This window comes from Heterocephalus glaber, unplaced genomic scaffold, assembly GCF_053883595.1.
Source record: "Heterocephalus glaber isolate CG9 unplaced genomic scaffold, H.glaber_assembly_v1.0 deba00001457, whole genome shotgun sequence".
Lineage (NCBI taxonomy): Eukaryota > Metazoa > Chordata > Mammalia > Rodentia > Bathyergidae > Heterocephalus > Heterocephalus glaber.
This window is the reverse complement of record NW_028258305.1, coordinates 29,721,068-29,745,250: the sequence shown is the minus strand read 5'-3', so window position 1 is coordinate 29,745,250 and position 24,183 is coordinate 29,721,068. Positions and strand designations below refer to the sequence as shown.

General features: G+C 41.0%; 2 protein-coding genes across 11 annotated transcripts in view; one reads left to right on the top strand and one right to left on the bottom strand.

Annotated features, from left to right (window-relative positions):
• Dhx57 (DExH-box helicase 57) overlaps positions 1-17,393 on the bottom strand; it is a 60,616-nt gene extending 43,223 nt beyond the window's left edge. For 3 of the 7 annotated variants that reach the window (XM_087216107.1, XM_087216109.1, XM_087216108.1), the window contains exons 1-6: positions 17,144-17,393; positions 9,879-10,104; positions 6,310-6,468; positions 5,102-5,290; positions 3,968-4,803; positions 2,237-2,412 (exon numbers count right to left, since the gene is read on the bottom strand). In XM_087216107.1, coding sequence (XP_087072233.1) covers positions 2,237-2,412; positions 3,968-4,803; positions 5,102-5,290; positions 6,310-6,468; positions 9,879-10,104; positions 17,144-17,393 — 1,836 coding nt within the window. Of the gene's footprint in view, positions 1-2,236; positions 2,413-3,967; positions 4,804-5,101; positions 5,291-6,309; positions 6,469-9,878; positions 10,109-10,623; positions 10,753-17,143 lie in introns of all 7 variants that reach the window. The other 4 variants (XM_087216110.1, XM_087216113.1, XM_087216111.1 and 1 more) reach the window with 3 other exon arrangements.
• Positions 17,394-17,442: 49 nt separating this feature from the next.
• On the top strand, positions 17,443-23,775 carry Morn2 (MORN repeat containing 2). 4 transcript variants are annotated; one of them, XM_004839334.4, is made up of 5 exons: positions 17,443-17,468; positions 20,025-20,075; positions 20,477-20,583; positions 22,048-22,184; positions 23,543-23,775. In XM_004839334.4, exons 4-5 carry the CDS (start codon positions 22,048-22,050, stop codon positions 23,643-23,645), a joined length of 240 nt encoding a protein of 79 aa, XP_004839391.1. In that variant the 5' UTR covers positions 17,443-17,468; positions 20,025-20,075; positions 20,477-20,583; the 3' UTR covers positions 23,646-23,775. The 4 variants fall into 4 exon arrangements, with proteins under 4 accessions (XP_004839391.1, XP_087072257.1, XP_087072256.1 ...); XM_087216131.1 differs by lacking the exon at positions 17,443-17,468 and adding an exon at positions 17,587-17,606; XM_087216130.1 differs by lacking the exon at positions 17,443-17,468 and adding an exon at positions 17,589-17,606 and having other exon boundaries at positions 20,022-20,075.
• Positions 23,776-24,183: the final 408 nt, after the last annotated feature.

The following is a 24,183-nucleotide window of genomic DNA, read 5'->3' as shown; positions in this document are numbered from 1 at the left end:
CGCAAGCACAAGGTCCCGAGTTCGATCCCCGGTACAAAAAAAAAAAAAAAAAAAAGAGCACTTGTCAAAGAGCTATTTTGCCAATCCTACAATCAGTTTCACATCTAATGGCTAATGCTATAGATACTATATTATACGTATATTAAAATATGGGGAAATGGGGATGGCGAAGGACGATTAATGGGTATAGAGGTATAGTTGAATGAATGGAATAACTTCTAATGTTCTACAGCATGGTAGATTCACTATGGTTTACAACAACTCTGTATTTCAAAATAGCTAGTAGAAAAGATTTCGAATGTTCTGAACACAAAGAAACTATAAATGTTGTGGTGATATACAGGCCAGTTACTATGATCTCATTACATACCACATACATGTATTGAAATGTCACATTACACCTCATAAATATATACAATTATATGTCCATTAAGAATGTTACCCTCCTACCACATCCGAGTCATGCTTAGCGTGTGCCACTAGGTGCTCCAGCCAGATGTGCTGCCAGCTCAGTGGACGGCAGGCTGTGCCGCTAGTCTAGAGAGCATCCTGGGCCACAAGTGTAAGGACTCTGGGTAAGTACTGGCAGTGACTTTCCTCACCGAGGAGGTGGATCAGCTCTTACAGCACTGTAGCAGGAACTAGCCCGTAGCTAGACTGGCTCTGACGAGCAGGTACGGCTCTGATTCCTCTTGATGCTCAGAGATGCTAACACACACGTATGCCTCATATCCTCCCCTACACACATGCACACACACACACACACACAGTTGTGTTTTCATGTCACTTCCTTCCCAAATAAGGACAAGGGACTTCTACTCTACCACAGCCTGCTACCTAGCATATGTCTAGTTTTGTAAGAGAGGAGTCAGCAAATGTTTTTTATAAAGGGCTCAATAGTAAATATTTTAGATGTGATGGTCACATACCATCCTTTGTATATTCTTGGTTTGGTTTTGACAACTTATTCATAAAGTAAAAATGAGCTCAAAGACCTTATACAGGTGACCCTTGGTCTAAGATAAGAGATGAGGCATCAGGTCATGGCGAAGCTGAGGGCTGGGGCTTGGTACCAGCTGCCCCAGTCATGAGAAAACTCACCTGACCCATACCCCATGAATGAGCTGGCCTGGGAGCCCTCCCATAGACCAAGAGGCTGCTCAGGGAGGTGGCTCAGCCCAGCTCCACAATTTTTCCCCTGCTTCATCCTGAGATCAATAAAGTTGAACATTGTGTATTTTTAAAAATGGCTCTATTTTTGAACAATGTAAGAATTTATATTAACATGTCATTTCCTACATATAACTGTATCATGTAACTATCATACTGATCAAATTGACTATATAATTTTTTATCTACCATCTTATTATTTATGGTGTGATTTTATACACATTTTGATGTTCTATGGGTATCACACTATATATTTGAGGGTGTTATACTATGTCAAAAGTCAGAATCACAGAACTTTAGAACTAGAAGGGCCCATAAAAAGCATTTAATCTAATCCCCAAATGGATTAAACAACTCGCTTTGCTATCAGTGATGGCAAGCCTTTTAGAGACAAGTGCCCAAACTGCAACCTAAAACCTACTTATTTATCTCAAAGTGCCAACACCACAATTAAACCTGAAAACTGAGGTTTTAGTTTAGAAAAACAACTCCTACATTAATATCTTTTGTCTTGAAAGAAAAACAAATAACATGTGTGCCATAGGTTCACCATCACTGCCCTACATCAACTGTGACCTCACAGTTCACTTATGGTTTTCTTTAAAATAATCTTCATGTGAATGGAGTAAAAACAATATAGACTTTGCAAACAGAGAAGTGGCTTGAATCCCTATATTGCCACAAACTGTCCATGTGTCCTTTGGCACAGTATCTATCCTGTTAGCCTTTGAAATGGGGTATGAGTTCCTCCTTATCCTTCTACTTTTACACAACAGTTTTCTAATGTAAATCACAGTGTTAATATTCCTTTCACATATCAGGTTGTCTAAGTAGTACCAAAGGCATATGATTCTGACAATATTTGGTATACATGTATGTTTGATATTTACCATTGTGAAGTTTTCCAGAACCATCAAGCAGATGCTACTGTGGCATGTAGGAACTTTAACCATTCAAGGTGAAAGAGCCAAAAAGACTAGGACTCCTAAGTCAAAGACTCCTAATTCCCAATCCTTCATCCAGACATTAGGGAGACAATGCGAGCCCTTCTCTCAGCATATTGTACCTGTTTCATTTGGAATTGTCTGCAGATTTTACTATTTTCAGCATGAACTGACTTTGCCTGCCAGTCACATCTTTTGGAAGTCTTCTTAAGGTTGACATAGCTTTCATTCTCCACTATAACAGGTGCAGGACCTTCATCCTCATCTGCTTCCTCTTCAGGTTCTGATTCTTTTTCAACTTGAAGGGAAGAGAAAGAAACATTTCAGTTTGTCCTTCTTTTGGCAGAGGGAGAAAGTTCCTGCCTAACAAAGTAACAAAATCATAAACTAGAGAGAAAGTTGAAATGTAAGGCAGGTTTATTCATTTCAATACTATTTCTTCTATTGCTGAGAAACTCAAGATGCATCTTCAAATAAATTTAAGTATAAGTAGCATTGTTACATTAAATTAAAAACAAAGAATTAAGGGCCGGGGATTTAGCTCAGTGGTTTCACCGCCTGCTGTGCAAGTGCAAGGACCCGAGTTTGATCCCCAGTACCAAACAAAAACAAAAACAAAGAATTAAGATTCAATGAATTAGCACTGAATATTCCAACTATTTTCAAGTATCCCCAAAATTCAGTGACACAAACCAACCTAAATGTCGATCAAATGATGAATTGATCAATAAAGTGTGGTATGTCTATACAATGGAATATTAGCCAATAAGAAAAAGGAATGAAATATCAATACCTGCTCTGATATGGGTGAACCTTGAAGATATTATAGTAGGGGAAAGTATTCAGTCAAAGACATGTATAGTGTGATTCTATTTCTATGAAATATCTAAAATAGGCAAATCCATAGACTGTAGATTAATGACTATCAGGACTGGGGTGGGGGCAATGGGAAGGTACTGCTGATAGGCACAGGATTTCTTTTAGGGGTAGATGACAATATTCTAATATTAGGGGTCATGGTAGCACAACTCTATAAAATATAATAAAAACCAACAAACTGTACATTTTAAAAGGGTGAATTTTAGGATATGTAAATTGTATCTCAATAAAGCTATTATTATTGTTTTTTAAAGTCCATGACATATAATTTATCATTTCCCAAGGAACACACTTGAATTCCAAGTACTAGAAGCTGCCATCTGGGAGTGAGTCAGGTGGTCAGTTAGTGACCCACCTAACAGTCCAGCACCTCTATCTCAGTGCAGTTTCATTATCCTTTACTTATCCATGCCCACCCAAGACTGAAAAAAAGATGGTAACAAGTAAGAGTGGATTCTTTGACGAAAACTGAAAAGGAGGTTTATTTGTGGTGTAAGCATCTGCATGGCACACCCTGATCTGGACAAATCCAGAACGCTCTGTAAGTATTTCTTTATGTAAAGATTTAGGATTCATAAAGACAGCCCTGTTCGAATGAATTCTGGCAGTCTAGTATTCTAAGAGCAAAAGGGTATGGATGGTATAAACAGCATAAGCAAAGACATGAAACCAAATGAACTAAGAAACATTTCCTGAGAAAGTGCTTACAGTCTTTCCATCCCTTGGATTCTTTTACAGTTAAACTTATTCATCACGTCAAACCTTTAGTCCAGGGAGCACAATACAGCAACCCAATAGGCCTCACAATTAAAGTCAGGCACAATTATAGTTCAGGGTATTCTCGTCCCTTTTGCCCATAGCACTGAATGACTTGGCCAAGATCACAGGAAGATTCTTAAACCAGCCTCAGAAGTTTTGACTTCTAAATCTGTCACTCTGAATGCCTTTCTCCCTATCATCGACACGGTACTTACCTTCTGGAATTTGACTTGAAACAAAAGAATTACTTGGAATCACTGGTTTACGACAGGCAGGATTATTCATTCTGGTCCCAGAGGGCACTGGCAGAAAGTTCACAGGAGGGACGCTGTACTTATGATGGGTATTTGTTAATAACTTGACGATTTCTGATTCTTCCTCTAAAAGAGTTATCAAAGAATATACGACAGGTTCTGAAGTTTCTGCAAATGTCAAGGCTTTGCCATAAAGGAACTCAGAAATATGTAAACGACAAGCCAGAGGTAGATTCTCATTGGTGGAATAAAATGCCACAAGGGGAGCTTGGTAGGGGTATTTATGGTCTTTTGGAAATCGAATTTCAAGCTCATATAAAAAAGATACACCTTCATTAGCATTAAGATGAGAGTCATCTACAATTTTTTCTGCTCTTCCAACAATTTGATTTGGGGGCACTTCATGTTTGAATTTGCATCTCGATCCAAATTTACAGTTTCCTTTGAGGTAAAATTTACAGGTTTCAAATGAAGTGTCTTGTACATTTTTGCTTTCCTTTTGCTTGGACTTGCAGAATTTACTTGTCAAATACTCCAGTTCCAATCCAATGGTCCAGACTCTGTTCTGAATTCTTTCCATGAATTTTTCTCCACAGATGGATTTGAGAGCAAGCGCCTCTTCCTGTCGCTGTTCCACACACTCATACAAGCTTATACGGCCAGCTGCCTTAGAGATCTTCACTTTCTCTCCAAATGTCTCCGAAAAACACTGGGTGAGCAGATGCTCTAGTGCTGCCCCTAAATCTCCATCACAAATCCTCAGGGCTGCCTGACAGTGTTCAATGTTGAAACCATACCTGTCAAGGGCAAAACATAACCAAAACAACATGTAAAAAAGTAATAAATATCACTGAAGTGAAATTCATTTAAATATGCTTATATGAAGTTATGACTATATAGGAGTAGGCCTTGTATTTTGAAAAACTGTCCCTGCTAGTACTAACCTCCTATCCTAAAAGACAGACTATTAGGCATAGCAGAAACTGGAGCCCACCTAACAGGAAGCCCACATAATAGGAAAGTACACAGGGAAAGGTAGTTGGGATTCTAATATGAAGTCTCCCCCAACTCCCATAAATAATCAAAAGCAATCACCTGGAAAGTCTTTGTGCTGCAAATGGCGAGACCAGAAATTCTGGAATATAAGGCTGCACTGGGCCTGAGCCAGTACATGCCAAGGCATCCGAGTCAGGAACAAGGGCGAGTTCTCGCCCAGCTAACCAGTACTGTTTGTCATCACAGCAATCAGGCTCGTCATCTTCCTCTTCAACAGAAACGCCTCGCCTAGCAAAGGTAACATTTTCATGGATTAGATATTAATTTGCACTTACTTCGAAGAAAAAGTTAGCAAAGGTCTAAGAGGAGGAGCCAAGGGTATAAAATCCTGACTACTCTTCAGTTGCTGATTCAACCTTTTATATTTATTTATTTATTTATTTTTTGGTACCAGGGATCGAACTCAGGTCCTTGTGCTTGCGGGGCAGGTGGCAGAACCACTGAGCTAAATCCCCAGCCCTGATTCAACCTTTACAAACATTAATTTGTATCTTGGTGATGAGCACTGATCAGGCATACATTACATCATTATATACATTATACATTACATCATTATATACATCATCATTATATGCCAGATGCTGTTAAGTGCTTTATATGTTCTTCTACGTATTCTTTATTCTTCCCAATAACCCTGCCAGATACTACTAGGATCCTGTTTTTTATTTTTTATTTTTATTTATTTATTTATTTATTTTTTGGTACCGGGGATCGAACTCAGGACCTTGTGCTTGCAAGGCAGGTGGCGGCACCACTGAGCCAAATTCCCAGCCCTATAGAGGAAATTTCTTTTTTTGGTATGGGGGACTGAACTCAGGACCTTGTGCTTGCAAGGCAGGTGACGGAACCACTGAGCTAAATCCCCAACCCTAAATTTTTAAAAATTAAAAAGAAAAAAACCTTCATCTAATCAACTCAATATTGCTCCCAGAACAATACTTTGTGTTTTCACTACAAGGTTTTATTTTCAAGGTTATCAATAAAGAAATAACTGAATCCATATTAGCACTTCCTGAAAAAAAAAAAAGATAAAAAGGCAAACTATACTACTGCTCATGGATGGTACAAAACAAACCCACTCTAAAACTGGCTGAGCAATTGCTCTCGAGTTTCTCTGGCTCACTTTCAATTAATCACATGACCACAGTGAGATCAGTATTGACCCAGGACTCCAAAGATGCACAGGGCCTTCATATTGCCAGGATGTCTTCCTTAATGGAATACTTTACTCAAATGAAATCATTTACTCAGAGCCAGCATCGGCATCTTGCTCCTGTAGGTCTCGCAGAAGGGCCTTCACTTTCTCTTGGTTCTCCGAGGTCATGTGCAGAGTCTGAAGGGCCACTTTGGCCTTGGGTTTCCATTTAGTGGAGCCCTCTTCTTTGTTCATGCTGTTGTTGCTGGGTCTGCAAAGGACACAGAATAAAATTATATAGTCTTCTGTTTGTTTGTTTGTCTTTTTTTGGTACCAGGGATCAAACTCCAGACCTTGTGCTTGCAAGGCAGGCAGCGGAACCACTGAGCTAAATCCCCAGCCCCCTTAGGATGTATTTTTAAAAATACTCAAATCATCACTGTTTCTTCATTATAAAAATAAAAATACATGTTCACTGTAGAAAAGTAAAGAACAAAGAACAAAGTCACCCCAAAATATATCATTCCTTTTCATATATAATTTTTAAAATTACAAGGCAAACTTAAAAATTTTTTGCTTTACTTTCTTATCAAAACAGCATCAGTATTTCCCTAGATTTAAATATTGTCCTATTACATAATTCTATTTGATTATGTTTTGTGCCGCTGGGACTCAGACCCAGGCCTGTGCCTGCAAGGCTGCTCTACCACTGGCCTTCAACCCCTGCCCCTAACATGATCTTCAATGGCTGTACGCGGATACAGATTTTTAATTTATTTCACTAATCTTTGTCAGAATTTAGATTTTTTTAGTAATTCTTTTTAATATTTAAAATGAATTCTAAAGTTTAACAGTATTCATTAAACTTTTTTTCATTTGGAATTATAAATTAGTTACAACTTCTGAAAATAACCCAAAATCCATCATTTCTCCCAACTTTATTTTTTTTTTGGTACTGGGGATCGAACTCAGGTCCTTGTGCTTGTGCAGTAGGCAGCAAAACCACTAAGCTAAATCCCTAGCCCTCTCCCAACTTTTTGTTTTGAATTATTTGAAATGTCCAGAAACAATCACCTTTTACGTAATTTATCAATTACCATTTGTCACGTGCATGCCCGCACACCTACACATATGCACTTCTCTTCTTCGACTCTGTGTACAATTATATGCTGATATATGCCCTCCCATACATGTGCATACATCTCTGAGCCATCAGAATGTAAGCCACAAACATATTCACCCTTAAATACCTCAGCATGTACTCCCTATGAATCGATATACTTTTATGTAAACACATAACACAATACCATTATCACTCTCAAGATACTTTATACTGATAGAATAAAATTACTTAATTACAGATCATATTCATTTTTTTTGAGACAGGGTCTTGCTGTGTAGTCCAGGCTGGCCTTGAACTCACAGCAATCCTCTTGCCTCAGCCTCCCAAGTGCTGGGATTACAGGTGTGCACCACCACGCCCGGCTCCAATTTTTCAATGATATTATTATAGGTTTTTTTAAAAAATTGAGTATCCAATTTTTTTGTTCATTTTTGTTTTTTAAGACAGGGTCTTGCTATGTAGCCCAGGCTGTCCTTGAACTTGCAGCAATCCTCCTGCTTTAGTCTCCTGAAAGCTGGGATTACAGGCTTGTGCCACCATCCCTGGGAGTATCTAATTTTGAAAGATTTGATTATCTTTTTTTTCAAATTTCTTTAATTCTGAATAGTTCCCCTGCCTATTTCCTGACACTGACATTTTTGAAGAGTTCAGGCTAGCTGTCTTATAGAAATTCAGCTAATTTCCTTATGATTAGTTAAAAGGGGGGTGGTGTGTTTCATATGCTCCTGTCTCACACCCTATTTATTTGTATATCTCTGAACTTTGCCTTCCTTCCTGTTACTAAGGATAAACCATCTTTGACTATAAAGTCCATCCCTCAATTTGGACACTACATCCTAATCTCTTTAATCTCCTCATGGAAATCATTCCAACCTTCCTCCCTCTCGCTCTTCCTTCCTTTTATTTGCAGTGCTGGGGATCAAACCAAGGGCCTTGCACTTGCTAGTCAAGCTCTCTGCCTCTGAGCTGAATCCCCAGAGCGCTTATTCCCCTTTCTACATCATTCACCCTCCCTCCCTCCATACAGTCCAACTATTGCCAACCAAGTCAAGGTTACCCAGTGTGGTTGCACAGACTCTACACTGCACAAAGCCTCCTGACTGCGGTGGGAGAAAAGGGACAGGAAAAGGTCAGTAAGAGCTAAAATCCACTCCACACTCCGCTGGTCAAGCCATGTGTGTTGCTGTGGGACTATAAGTGCCCGAAGAGGGGGCATTATGAAGGCACACACTGCATAGCAACAGCTGTGCCCAGACTGCCTGGTAATGTCACACACCTCTGCCTCAAAGCCTACATGGCTTCTATCTCGTTCAAAGCAGAAGTTCAATGACCTACAGAGCCTCTCTGATCTAACTGAACCACTACTGTCCTTCTTGTCCACGCGCTGTACCCGTGTGGCTTCCCTGTCTTTCCCAAGCCTTCTGAGCACATTCTTGCCTTAAAGACTCTACACTTGAGGGCCGGGCATTTAGCTCAGTGGTGCCACTTCAAGCGATGCCGTTGTCTGCCTCGCAAACCCAAGGTCCCAAGTTCAATCACCGGGGTGGAGGTGGGGGAATGGGACAACGACGATGACGATGATGATGATGATGATGATGATGATACTTGCTGCTCCCTCTGCCCCTTTCCCTCAGGTGGCTTCGTGGCTTTCTCCTGTACTTTCGCCTTGTCCTTGAGCGAAGGACACCCTTTTAGAGAAGCCTTTTATATAAAATAGCAACTCTGTCCTGATATTTTATATACATTTTATCCTCCTTTTTATTTATGATCCTTTTACCTCAAATATCCTTTTAGGAAGATAACTACAATATTTTACTCATTGCTGTAATTCCAGTTACTTAAAGAGAGCTATATACATGAGGTATTCAGTAAATGTCTGCTAACTGAATTAAGATTTAAGACTCTAATAACCTATAATGTCTATGTTCTGAAAAACAACAGAGCTGCAGTTAACTCAGAAGTTAAATCTTAAGCCACCAGTTAAGGTGAAAACAGTTTTAAGTCTCTCTGAAAGATTCCTTAGAATGCTGTCAAGTGTGAGACACATATTATCTCTCAATATATCCAAAATGACCATTTTTATTTGAGAATGAAAAAATATGTAAATTCTGCAGCTGAATACTAGATGAAGTATTTAGTTATTTTGGGGACCATACATAAAGAGCATATATTTTTTTTTTCTTTTTTTTTCTTGGTACTGGGGATTGAACTCAGGACCCTGTGTTTGCGAGGCAGGAGGGCAGTACCACTGAGCTATAACCCCGACTCTAACAGCATATTGAGTTTGTGTATATACAGCTTTAAAAAAAAAAATTGGGATCAACAGTAGCATTACACTCAATTCACAGTGTCACATGGAATTTTAAAGTCAACTTCAGATTTCAAACTACAGAAAGAATAAAAAGGCTCTGATTTACCACCATGCTTTTAGAAAATACCATCACGCCTTCAGAAGAGGACAGTCAGGTTATAAAGTAAGAACAGTTACTCAGAATTACTGGACCTTTGCCCCGCTCAGCCATCTGTTATCCCACAGACTAGGAACTGAGTATAATGACCTGGATGATCGCCTTGATTCACTGAAGATACAAAAGTCATCTCCGTCATCCCAAATTCTACTGGAAGCCTTTCTACTGCCACCACCGCCACCACCGCCGCCACCACCGCCGCCGCCAGCCCCATGAGATTGATTCACATGACTCCTGCTTCCCCTTCCTCCTCTAGAAGATCCTTTTCCACTTCCTTTGCCCGGCTTGCCTTTTCTTCTTACTGAAGAACTCATTTCTACCTGAGAAAGAGAAAAAAATTATGACCAGCACCATAAAATCAGACAATAATAATAATAATAATCCTGTTTTGGACAGTTATGGACATAGCCTACTTTAAGGAAATAAAGGGAAATGCTTTTTCGGGCTGGCCTTGAACTCACTATGTAGCCCTGGCTAGCCTCAAACTCCTGGCAATCTTCTTGCCTCAGCCTCCTGAGTGCTGGGATTAGAAGCCTGCACCACCATGCCTGGCAGGGAAATGCACATTTAAAAAGGGCAGGTTTAGGGGCAGTGTGGGTTAACTGTTCACAAAAAATTTATAAGTATGTGTCTCTTACAACTAGCATTTGGTTTCTCTGATGCAGATTTCTTAACTAAGGATATGTTATCATAAACCCATAGAGAAGTTTCGCCATGTCGAAGCCCTAGTCCCAGATTATGATTTGGTTAGTTCTAACACAGAATTTTTAAAACTCTAGGTGAGACCAGATCTAGGTCTTGATCGTATGATTTGATTAAAAAAATTCAAACTTACATATGCCCTATTAGGAACACAACCCTGACTCAGAGATTTTGCCTGTGGAGAGAAGCAGGGAATAAAAGACAGCTCCGAATCTCCTCCCAAAGAAGTGACTCCATTTGCAGTGAAGTATGAAGTTCAAATCTAAAGGTACACAAAGGCAAGAGGGGGATTAACAAATATAATGGAAATACAGTTTACACTATCAGCTAACCAGCTTGCCAGAGGAAACCTAGAAATGAGACCACTGGGAGGAGCCTTCTGGGATCAAACCAAATATCAAAAGGAACCTCAGAAACCACTGTTTCAAACTAAGCCCCAATTTGATTGGATTAATTTATAGAGGAATTTGTTCCACCAGACAAGCGTTTGTTTGTTACGCAGTCTTGGGACTGAACCCGGGCATCCACATATGGCTACATCCCCAAGCCCATTTTTGTTTTTTAGAGACAGGGTCTTGCTAAATCACTAAATTTCCCAGGCTAGGCTCAAACTTTCGATCCTCCTGCCTCAGCCACCCAGTGTTGGGATTATAGGTGTGAGCCTCTGCGCCAGGCTTTCACAGATATTGTTGAAAACCAATTGAGTGATCAACAGTTAGCGAGTTTAACAACTGTGTGTTGTGGTCAGAGGACAGGAGAGAGAGAGCTCTGCCTGAACTATGTCACGACAGGGCACTTCAGGCATTCCCAAAGCTGTGCCTGCCCAAGGAGCAATGTCAGGGTTTAACTCTGGGAAAACTGAGGCCCGACTCTTCCCTTTCCCTATGACAGCCAGTAGGAGCCTGATTCCCTCCCCGTTCCTGCCTCCAGAACCAGCCAGCTCCAGCTCTCTAAGGCTCCCTAGGCAGCTGCCCTCCAGGCCACCACTGCCTCTGGCTCCTGCAGCCCTGACAGGAGCTTGCCTGACATTTGCAATGCCCCTCCCCTGCTCCAGGCCACTGCTGTCACTTCTCTGAAGAGCAGGGGAGGACCACCCCTGACAGGGCAAAGACCGGGTAGGGATGGGCTGCTGGCATCATCTCATAAATCCCCAAACCCCAGTGGTCAAGGATCAACACTGCTACCCCCCCAGGAGAATCCCTGAAAGCCTCAGCAAGCTGGACTTCAGCCCCACCGTGTCCAGGAAACGCAGGAGCTGCCATGATGACAGTGGAGGCTGTCCTTGACACTCCACCGCTGCTCTGGGTGATATCCACCTTGGCGGCAGAAGACTTGAAACACACGTAACTTGGATGACTCACTAGTGGCCCCTCTGCCACCACTCAAAAAGTACCCAAAAGGTCCAGAGACACAGGGGATAATGTGTTTGGGGCCTGTTCTTTCTCTACGTAAGGGGTGTTTCTCATGCTCCTTGGGTTGGTGCAAGAGGGCTCCCTTTGGTGCGCTAGCCTGTGCCACAGCACAGGTCCCAGTAAAAGCCTCACTTGGGCAGTCCGACTGACTACTCAGGTGGCAGCAGCAGAGCTGATAAGTGGGCACAGATCCTAAACAAATTTAAAGATGGGTAAATTACGGGAGAAGTACAAAAGAAAAAATCGAGAATTACTATGAGATGTTTGGGCCTGAGCAAACTGTATAGTACAGTACTTACAGAAGAGTTTCGAAGAAGAATAGATATGAGGTAGTGTCAAAAGATCAGATTAGATATGCTAACATTTCAGATGCTGGTTATGCAAATGAAGGTGTGTAGAAAGTAGCTGGATATCATAACGTCTGCACTGAAGGGAAAGGTAATGTTATCTGGATCCTGAATGTCCCCCAAAAGTCTCACGTGTTCAGAAGTGGGGTTTTGGGAAGATGATCAGATTATGAGGGTGCTATAGTCATCAGTGGATTGATCCACTGAAAAGATCATAGCTGAATGTGTTAGGAAGTGGGGCCTGGCCACAGAGGTAGGTCACTGGGATGTGACCTGGAAGCTTGTATTTTTGTCCTTGGCTGCTCCCTTTTCAATCTGCTTCCTGGCTGCCATGATGTGAGCATTTTTCTTCCACCATGCTCTTTCACCATGATGACTGTGCCTTGGAGCCAGCTGACCATGAACTAAACCCTCTAAACTGTGAGCCAAATTAAACCTTTCCTCCTTTATTGTTGTTTGTTTTTGGTGCGGCAGGCACCAGAACCACTGAACTAAATCCCCAGCTAAACTCTCCTCCTTTAAAATGTGGGTGTTGAGTATTGTGTCCAGCAACAAGAAAGTTGATTAACACAGGAAGGATTAATTTTTAAAATCCTTTACAAACATTGTTAGGTAGATACACTATATTTTACAGAGAAGGAAAATAGAACAAGACAAATTATCCAACTTGACTAATAGCACCAACTATAAAAGCAAAGCCTGGGGTCAAGGTTTAAATAAATCGAGGTTTGAATAAATACGTTTAACTCCAAAACTGAGATTCTTTCCAAGGTATTGTCTCCTTGCATACACTTATACCTTATATCTCAATTCAAAGTTTAAAGAAATTTGGCCCCCTGTTGATTTGTGACCAGTCGTTAACTTATAAAGATAACTGAGTGGCAACATGGAGGTGAATGGCATCAAAAGAAAAGTTAGGAAGCTGGGAGTGGTGGCTGAGAGTATAATCCCAGCACTTGGGAGGCTGAGGCAGGAGGATCACCATAACTTCAAGGTTAGCCTAGAGTACTCAGTGAGTTCAAAGCCAGCTTGGACTACACAGGGAAACCCTGCCTCAAGAAAAAAAAAAAAGTTTAATGTGACTCACAAATCCCCTAGAAATGAGAGACACACAGCACCATGCAGGACCACAGGCAGAAGCAACAAGTTGGTCAGATGGCAGAAAGGAGTGAGGGTTATGCATAGGCCTGTTGAAACCAAGACTCTTGAGACCCAGGGATCTCTGAAATAAATGGGTTTAATGAGTCTTTACAGACGCTAGCCAGAAAAAGGACCACGTCCTAGGACAAATTTTTGCAAATCAGCAGAAAGACTGTAGTGGTTAGAAAAATGTCTGTCACCTGACCAGAGCTGAGTATTTTGCTTTTGAGGCAACTTTTATTTTATTTTATTTATTTTTTCACCAAGTTTATTGGTACATTTTAGGTATACAATATGATGACATTCATCATTGGGAATTTGTACCTTACATGATATATCTTGGTTCTGTTTTTCCCAATTCCCCTGCCCTCCCTCAACCCACCTACACCTTTCTATTTACAAAGACTTTGTTTCCATTTTTTCCTTTGCTCATATTTATTTTTTTCCCTTTTTTCCTTTCCCCTACCTCTCCCACTTCCTCTTTGACCTTTGGACCTTTCTCTTCCTATTTCACATTATCTATATACATTTTGATCCTTATTTACACTTTCAGTTTCTCTCACCAGAGAGAAACATGTACACGTGTGTCCTATTTATTTCACTTAAGAGTAACTTCCCAAAAGAATTAAAAGAATAAGGTCCAGGGATTTAGCTCAGTGGTTTCGCCACCTGCTGCGCAAGTGCAAGGACCCGAGTTCAATCCCAGGTACCAAAAAAAAAAAAAAAAAAGAATTAAAAGAATCATACCACAGCGATATATGCACACCTAATGTTTATAGTGGCAGTTTTTAACAGCCAAAACTTGGAAACAGCCCAATTGCCCATCAGCGGGAGACTGGATAAAGAAGATGTGGGTTGGGCAGGGGATTTAGCTCAGTGGTTTCGCCTCCTGCTGCGCAAGCGGAAGGATCCGAGTTCGATCCCCGGTACCAAAAAAAAAAGAAGATGTGGGTTTTTTAAATAAAACGAAGTACTACTGCAAGGACCCGAGTTTAATATCAGGTACCAAAAAAAAAAAAAAAAAGAACGAGAAGCTAGAGACATTTATAGCTAAATGGATGTACATTGAGACTTTTTTTTTTCTTTTCTTTTCTTTTTTTTTTTTTTTGAGACAGGGTCTCCCTGCGTAATCCAGGGGGGTGGCCTTGAACTCACTGTGTAGCCCAGTCTGCCCTCAAACTCACAGCGATCCTCCAGTCTCAACCTCCCTAGTGCTGGGATTACATGCTCACTAAGAGCATTTTTTAATAACCAGAATTTGGCACAGGATGGCATAAATTGTTTATATTGAACCAAAATTGTCTACAGATAAGAGAAACAGGATGGGGGTGGGGTGAGGGGAATCTTTGGAATAGAAGGGAAGTCAATACAAAGTTAGCGTTGCTTCTGGGCTGGGTGGGGTTAACTAACAGTCCAGAAGTTTATACAGGAACAGAGTACACTGGCCTTGGAGGTGTGTTGTGTGGGATTTAAATCAAGCTTTCAGCACAGCCTCTTTGGTAATTGACTAACTTCCTTTATCTCCGACAATTTTCTTTTACCAGGCCTCAGTTTTTCTTGGGATTTCTACAGGAAAGGCAAGGCAGGGCAGGGCAAACTGCTTAGCGCTGGCTAATTTGGATAAAGTTCCAGTAGGCTATGTGGGCAACAGGACTGGCCCCCAGTTGATTCAGGGGAAGGCAATACTGGTCAGGTGTAGGAGAGTTAGATAAAGGAAGTGGCTAGTTAGGTGTGGTGGCACACAGGAGTAATGTCAGCGCTCTAAGGAGGCTGAGGCAGGAGAGAGGTTGGCAAGTTGAAGCCAGCCTGGGCAATTTAGTGGTTTATAGCAAGATCCTGTCTCAAAATAAAAAAATAAAAGGGCTAGGAATATAGTCCAGTGTAAAGATCCTGCCTGGGTTCAATCCTCAGAACTGAAGAAAGAAAAAGGGAGGGGGATGTGCTTGTGAACAGGGACTCCGGATTAGTTGATTTGCACATGAAATGAAACTCACAAGTGAGCTATTTATTAGCTAGCCCTAGGAGGGGCAGTTTCTTTCTGGCCTGGTGGGACCTCAAGATGTCAAAACATAAATACTATAGAAAATTTTAAAATGACTAATACACCCTTCCAATCTAAAATTTAAAATCCAGTAATTACACATTTTCTGACTCCAAATAAGAATATCATAAGAAGAGGCCTGGGATTTAGCTCAGTGGTTCCGCTGCCTGCCTCAAAAGCGCAAGGTCCCAAGTTCGATCCCCAGTATCAAAAAAAAAAGGGGGGGGGGGAGAAATCAGGCTACAAGTTCTTTCTGCAAAACACCCATATTTTTTTCCACACACACAAAAAAAGGTAGGGTAATTACAAGCTTAACAGGTGGCCAAAAACAATGGGACAAACTGGATTCTGTAATAATTGCAGATTCTTTCTAAAGTTAGAAAAAAAAAAAAGGAAAGGAAAGGATAGACAGATTAGAAGTTCATCTCAAAATCCACCCAGCTCAGGTAAACTTGTACTAATAGTAGGAAAAAACCAAGATTCTGTATTGATTCAAACAACTTGTCTCACATCAACCAAGAAAATGTTAAAAGTCCCTGTTCAAAAGGTGCCCAAGCACATGAAAGATTGTGCTAGATGGAAAAATAGCTCCATAAGGTAAGCATGCTCTAGCCCTGGAACTTAAGGATAAAGCAGTGAGCAGATAAAGACTCTGCCTCGTGAAGCTTATATTCCATTAGGAGGAAACCAGATATGAGCAACACTAATACATAAACTGTTAGTGGTGTTAAAGGCGCTGAATAAAATAAAGCAGTGTAAAGAGACAGTGTATATGTGTAGGAAGGATGGAGATAAGGCAAAATTAGACAAAAGGACCAGTACTTGGAAAATGTCTTCTTTAACGGTATGTTTAACTTTTCCTAAAATCAGGAATGGTCTTTAGTGTACAGTGGAAGATACCTTTTCAATATATTAAAAAGGAACTTTTTTCAATATATTAATAAATTTATTCAAAGTTGTCTATATTTTGAAAAGGTAAATGTTACCTTTACAACTTGAGATTTGCACACAAAATTTTGAATGAAGACTTGCAGATAGAAATGGTATCCACCCAATATCACTCTCCATTTTTTAGGGACTAGAACTTCGGTTGTATAATCCACAGGGCCAGAAATTACTATTCTATCTCATGGAGCCTGGGGAGATTCCATCTCTCTTTGTTTTGGACGCAGAGACCTAAGTTTGACTCTCAGAGCATCCTTTGTTTCTCACCCAAGTTTGTCTTCCGGTACAGCATACCCAACTGGGCACTGAAAACCGAACACAGTCCGCTCTCCTCCCAGACAGTTTTCTGACTGAGCACAGTATGTCACCCAGCTCCATTCAGACACACGGACACGGAACCTTTCTTCCAACACGCATCGTCTACAACCCTCTCTCCACTCAGACACTAGGTGTGATATGGAGACAGAAAACGGGGCCAAGCCCCTCCAACTCAAGCCCGTTCGGAGCCCGAATGCCGTGCCATCGCCTTCAGCCCGAGTGAGGACAGCCTCGGCTGCAGATCGCCATGCCCGGTCCCAGGCTCTGAGGTCCTGCTGGTGCAGATTCGCTGGTCCCAGGCAGACAGGCGGGGACACAAGGTGGCGAGCTGCCCGGCTGATGCTGACCACTCCCGGAGCAGGGAAGCGGCAGATGGGCCACACAGTGACAACCAAGGCGACGAGCAGACCAGGGACACGCACCACTTGTCCGAGGAAAGGGAGGCCGTACCTGGCTCGCAAACTCGCTTCCAGGGACTGCTGTCCGGAGGCGGCGCCCAGCACTGCGGAGTCCAGACTGCGCTGATACCCTCCGGGACCTCACCTATCGCGGCTGCACGACGGCCCAGCTGCGGCCGCACAGCGCCAGTGCCTTCTGATTGGTCCCTCGCGTATTTGCTTCCGGGTGAGAGGGTGCCTGTCTCCCGAGCAACCGGGTCTCCCGAGCAACCGGGTCGCCCTCGGAGCCGGCCTAGCGCCATCGCTCCAGGAGGCAGAGCTGGCGGGCCAGGGGGAGTCGCACAGTAGTGAAAGTGTCCATTACCCCTCTTTATCACGTGAGTGCCCTTCCTCCCAAGGCCTGGCAGGGAAAGGCGTCTTTAAATAGAACTCGCGTGGCGCCGAAGGTCGGCCCCTATAACGTCGTTCCTGGTGTCACCTATTTCCCTAGCGTCTACCCTGCGGTGGCGAAGCGGGTAGGGTCGCCGAATACCTCGGGTCTGGGGATCAGATGTGGATTCTGGCTCTGATTCGGCTATAGAGCGCTGCTGTGACACGTTAGGCAGGTGCCACCCTCTCTGGGCTTCCGTTTCCTTTATTGTGCGAAATGGTATCGATCTCTGGTTCCTCTAGCTCCAGTATTCCCAATGAAGAACCTTTTATGGGTAATTGAAAACAGTTCCTGTTTTGGTATGGTTATATTTAGTTTTCTGCTTAATAGGCACTTAATTGCTTCCCAAGTGCCATTCGTAACCAAGATACTCAGTACTTATTGGTACTTAGTACCAATTGGAACTGGACAGTCGGGTAGCAAAAGGGATTTGACTAAGGCACAATCCCCGTCCTGGAGGAAAAATGTGTGGTAGGGGATTCTAACACAAAAGCATTGTATTCATAGAGCCATAAATACTGTCAGAGGAGTCTGAGGGTGACAAGAAGTGAGAAAAATGGCTTCGAGAGAGAGGCCATATTTGAGCTGCAGCTATAAGAAAACTGTAGGTACAGAGTTAGACACTAGCCTAAGTGCTTTATGTGGATTAGCTCACTTAATCTAATGGTGAGGGAATTACGGCATAAATAACTTGTCGGAGGCCAAAAAAATTATGGAATCCTGATTCAAACCTAGGTAGCATAATGCCAGAGCCCTGCTACATTCTATTTTTACAACTCCTCCAGGATGAGTGGTAAATAGCCAAAGAGATGTGCATTCAGGGAGAGAGTACAGCATGGCCCCTGTAGGACACTACAAGCAGATTTGGTGTCCTGGTTAGTCTCAATAGACACTTAGCAGTTCTGTGTCCTTGTCTCTTCAGAACCTCAAAATTTGAAAACATGTTTCTGTATACCTCCACACTTCACACTTTATCCACAACCAAATCTTAGAAATTATAGGAAAAATTCAACAAACATACCTAAATTTTATCCCAGCTACTCTGAAGGATGAGGCAGGAGGATTGCAAGTTCAAAGCCAGCCTGGGCAATTTATCGAGACCCTGTCTCAGAAAATAAAAAGGGCTGGGATGTATGTAGCTCAGCAGTAAGAGTACTCCTTGGTTCAATCCCTAGTATCAGTTCCTTTGCTCTACCCATGGACTTTTGTTTTGTTTTTTGAGACAGGGTCTCACTATGTAGCCCAGGCTGGCCTCAAAGCGGCAGTGATCCTCTTGCCTCAGCCGTCTAAGTGCTGGGATTACAGGTGTTCACCACCAGGCCAAGCTTGCCCATGGAGATTCTGACCTGAGGTACAGCCTAGGAATTTCAGAATATCCCAAGTGATTCTGATGGATAGGCCACACTTTGAATGACGTTCTAGTATATTCTACCATGCTAGAACTCAGAGTCTACTTCTCCGTTTTCTTCAGTGTTGGGGGAAAAATGACTTTCTAGTATTTTAGTCCACTAAGTGTTCAAGACTCTAAGATGCAGATTCCCCCCAGTTGTATGGTCTTTCTTCCTTTTTCACCTGGTCTCCATTCCAACCTCTCTGCTTGGGGTTCCTTTCCTTCCCCACTTACAGTATTTTCTGTTTCCTCTTACTGCCAAATCAAGAAATTCCTCAGGCTACCTTTACCTCTATGGGACCCTGAATAGGTCCTATAAGCTACCCAAGAGAAAAATGTGTCCTACAGAAAAATGTGTACACCAGTGTCAATAGCAGCATTATTCCTAATCATCCCAAACTGGAAATAACCTAATGTCTATCAGCTGATGAATGGATAAACAAAATGTGCTGTTCTGTACAAGATATATATGGTAATTAAAAAAAGATATATATGGTAATATATGAAGTACTGACACATGATACAACGCTGATGAACCTCAAAAACATGTGAAGTGAAAGGATTATTGTGATTCCATCTATAAGAATTGTTCAGAATAGGAAAATCTATTGACAGACAATCGATAGTGGTTACCGGGGGATGGGGAGGTGGTGAATAACTGCTGATGGGTACAGGGCTTCTTTCAGCGATGATAAAAACATTCTAAAGCTAGATTATGATGATGGTTTTACCACTCTGCATATACTAAGAACATTGAATTGTTATACCCTTAAAGGGTAAATTTTCTGGTATGTGAATTATATACTTACAAAGTTGTTATGATAAACAAAAACATTATCTAGAGGAAATTGTTTATTTCACAGGACTCTACACTAGACAGTGGAAGTGCCAAGTAACCATGACATGCTTTGTATGAAGTGAATCTATTTGGCTAGTGCTTAAAGCACATTTTTTTTTTTTTGGTGCCAGGGATTGAACTTAGGACCTTGTGCTTTCGAGGCAGGCGGCAGAACCACTGAGTTAAATCCCTGGCCCCTTTAAAGCACATTTGTAATAGCCTAATGACATGAAAATATTTAACTTACATGATTTTTCTTAAATTTTTTAAAGCAGCTTCAGAAGTATATAAGATAAGCTTTACATTTCCAAATGGAGACAAGTATGGTAAGCACCTATTTCAATTATTTTTCCTACATAGAAAATTAAATAGCTTAACGTCAGAAAAAAGACTGTCACATTTTGTCAAACTACTATTTGGATATAAATTCACTTGAATAAAATAACACAGAAATCCTAATCAATGAACACATTTTATATCCAAACTCCAATATCAAGTCTGGACAGTTTGCCTTGATAACCTGTGAGATTGTCAGTCTTTCTGGCCCTTGGGTCTTAGTGTTCTAGGTCCATGGATCTCTTTACCTCTGGTCTCATTGGTTTCAGTGCTAGGGAACCCAAACAAACAAGCATAGAGTGCAGTTATGAACAGGCCCCGACATAAACACTATATTATTTAGTCAAACATGGTTCTTACTTAAAATATTTAGCATTTCTCCCTTGTTTAGATGGTGACTGTACAAGAACATCTTCCGGCAGCTATGAGAGAAATGGAATAGGCATTCATAGCACTCCTAATGGCATTGTCTACACAGGAAACTGGAAAGATGACAAGGTATTATATTTTGGTTTTGTTTCTTTTTGCTGTCATACTGGGGATGGCACCAGAGCCAGTGCTCTACCACTGAGCCACACCCCCTTCCTTTACTGTTGTTCTTAATACTGAGAGCAGATAAATAATCACATGGGCTAAATGATTTAAGTATTCAACATGAATAAGAAATACTGTAACAAATAATTATATTTAGCATATATTAATGTATGCATAATATTAAAGTCATAAAGAGAGCTAATGATCATCATTATTATGTCTCATCTCCCATTCATTAAGGAGAGCTAACTTCATTCATTTTTTTCCCCATTTAATCTTCATAATCACCTTATGAGATAGGTGCTGTTCATATCCCTATCTTATAAATGAGAGAAAAAATCAGGCTCAAATTTCTTGCCTGTCTAATAAGCGATAAAACAAAAAAGTATAACCAAGCTTATTTGAATCCAGATTTACGTTCTATTTTTTGTTTTTGGTTAGTGCATGTGTGCGCGCACGCACACGTGTGTGTGTGTGTGTGTGTGTGTGTGTGTGGGCGTGTGTGTGCGTGTGCATGCGTGCAGGGTTTCTGTTTTTTGCAATACTGGGGAGTGAATCTAGGTCCTTTGCGCTGAACCATATCCCCACCCTTTTTTTATTTTTGAGACAAGTTCATACAAAGTTACTAATTGCCTGGAGTAGACTCGAACTTGTGATCCTCCTGCCTCAGCCTCCTTTGGTGCTGGGATTACAGGTGTGTGCCACCATGGCTGGTTTAAATTTATATTCCTAATTAACATTCTGTATGGTTTCCTGAGCTAACTAAACTGGTTGCCCTTTAGGATTGCTGATTTAGGGCCGGGGATTTAGCTCAGTGCTGTCGATGCCTGCCTCAAAATCGCAAGGTCTTGAGTTCAATCCCTGGTACCAAAAACAAAACAAAACAAACAAAAAGATTGCTGATCTAGTGAAGGTGATGTGAAGATCCCTGTTATGATCATCATGGAACCCCATCGTTCAAATGCCCCAGATGGAGAACATTTACTTTAATGGGCTTCACAGAGAGATACACGGGAAGGACAACAATAAAACATTGTCTATTTTTGTCAAAATACTGATACAAAGTTGACAAATAAGATGAGCATGGTGGCCACTTCTGTAATCATAGCACGGAGGAGGCTGAGGCAAGAGGATTGAACAGAGTTAGAGGCCACCCTGGGTCACATAGTGAGTTCAAGGCCAGCAAGGACTACACAGCAAGACTGTCTTAAAAAAAAAAATCAAAAACCAAATAAAACAGCAAAGTTAACTAAATTTTTTTTTTTTTTTTTTTTTTGCGGTACTGGGGATCAAACTTAGGACCTTCCGCTTGACAGGCAGGCACAGTGCCACTGAGCTACATCCCGGGACCCATATGTTTGTATTTTTAAAAGTATTGGGAAAGTTGTGAAGTTTAATTTTTGAGGTCATTTCTTTTGTTGCCAACAGATGAATGGTTTTGGAAAACTTGAGCATTTTTCAGGAGCAGTATATGAAGGACAATTTAAGGACAATATGTTTCATGGATTGGGGACTTACACTTTCCCAACTGGGGCAAAATACACTGGAAATTTCAATGAAAATAGGTAAGCTTAAATTTTTTTAAAAATCACTGTAGTTCTAAAATATTATAATCCCAGCACTCGGGAGGCTGAGGTAGGAGGATCGCCACGAGTTCAAGGCCTGCCTTGGCTACGTAGTAAGTTCAGGGCTAGCCTGGACTACAAAGGGAGACCCTACCTCAGAAAAACAAAAAATGAAATTATTTTCGGCTGCACTTTCTTAAATATTATGTTTAGTTAATTCTAAATATTTTTGTAATATAATTATTTTCTAAGCATTGTTGAGTTATTTTAGGTGATAAGGTAGTATTATAAAAGAGGGTAAGACCGTCACACCCTCCCAAAGGGAATATTGTTCTTGGTGATCATACATTAGACTTTTCATATTCCCTTTCTACCTTTCTGTGACTATAGAACTTTTTGCAATCAGCTTAAAAATAGAAAATTTATTGCAATTTTTGTGAAAACTTAGGTCAAAAATAATTCTCACTTGAAGTATCTTGATATACTTGTAAGAAACAGCCTTGGGGATAATTTCGTCATTATTTTTTTCATTTTGATGCAAAATTAGTTAAATTTCAAATGATGGACATATACCCACTATTGTCCTTTTTGAGCGTATGCATGTAGCAAAAACAAAAGTGAAATGAAACATGAATACAGCTTTAGAAGCTTAATTTTCACATTGAATTCTAGGCCATGCCGTCCAGAGGTTCAACTTCATTTACAGGCACACCTTTCATATTTATAGAATTGACAGTGCAACCTAATTGTTGAGAAGTAGTTAACGGGAATACATTCTTTTTTTTGGTACCGGGGATCAAACTTGGGTCCTTGCGCTTGTGCAGCAGGCGGTGAAACCACTGAGCTAAATCCCCGGCCTATAGGAATACATTCTGAGGGGGCAGAAAAGTGTTCACCTGTCTTCCCTCCAAGTTTGTAATAATAACACACGAACTTTTCCCACTGATATTAATACAGGGAGGAATCTGACTTATGGGACAAAGCCTGTTTGTTTATGTGAGTACATTTTCGTATCCAGAGAGCCTAAGAAAGCACCAGCACAGGGCCTAGGACTTCAGGCGTAGTCAATGATCAAGACACTTCTGTTGGATAAATCAATGAACCAATATAAATTTCATTTTTAGCCGTTGTGGTTTAAGCGTAAAGTTGCTTATATGATCTTAAAATCTTGGACACCAAAACTTATATAATGACAATATTTGTTTGTAATACCATGTTTTTTCATAGGCTATAGTAGTAGAATTTGAAAATGGAAAGATATAATCCTTCCGACATGTGTACACTATACTGGAGACTCTCCTATGTGGACTATAAATTCTTACACTTGATTAATGAACAAACTATTTTCCATATTGCAGGGTGGAAGGTGAAGGGGAGTATACTGATGCCCAAGGACTACAGTGGAGTGGAAACTTTCATTTCACAGCTGCTCCAGGCCTGAGACTAAAGCTCTACATGTAGATGTTCTAAATTCAAGTTTAAATGGGGTAATTGAAGTTTTTAGTTTGAAGCAGAGCAACTAACTCTGCCATCTGAAATGACTGCATACACTTACCTCTGTAAGTTTTCCAATAAAACCATCACTCATCTATGCCTTCTTGAATTTTATTTTTATTATTATATAGATGCTGTAAAACTATGTGATTCAATTCAGAGTTTATTCATTTTGGGGTTTTTTTTTTGTTTTTGGGGGGTTTTTTGGTACTGGGGATCGAACTTGGGTCCTTCTGCTTGTGAGGCAGATGGCGGAACCACTGAGCTAAATCCCCCGGCCCCATTTTTTATTTATTTATTTATTTATTTATTTATTTATTTATTTATTTTTTGTACCGGGGATCGAACTTGGGTCCTTGCGCTTGCGCAGCAAGCGGTGAAACCACTGAGCTAAATCCCCAGCCCAGAGTTTATTCATTTTAATAAACACAGTACAGCAAGCCAGGCATAGTGGTGGATGCTTGTAGTCCTAGGACTCTAGGGGGTGAGGCAGGAGGATTGTGAG

Bases quoted from the DNA above. Each gene is read 5' to 3' on its own strand.
- Morn2 (XM_087216129.1), top strand. From the start codon at position 17,738: ATGGTATCGATCTCTGGTTCCTCTAGCTCCAGTATTCCCAATGAAGAA. The intron at 20,076-20,476 runs GTAAGCACCTAT...TCCCTTGTTTAG, and splicing joins TCCAAATGGAGACAAGTATG to ATGGTGACTGTACAAGAACA. The intron at 20,584-22,047 runs GTATTATATTTT...TGTTGCCAACAG, and splicing joins GAAACTGGAAAGATGACAAG to ATGAATGGTTTTGGAAAACT.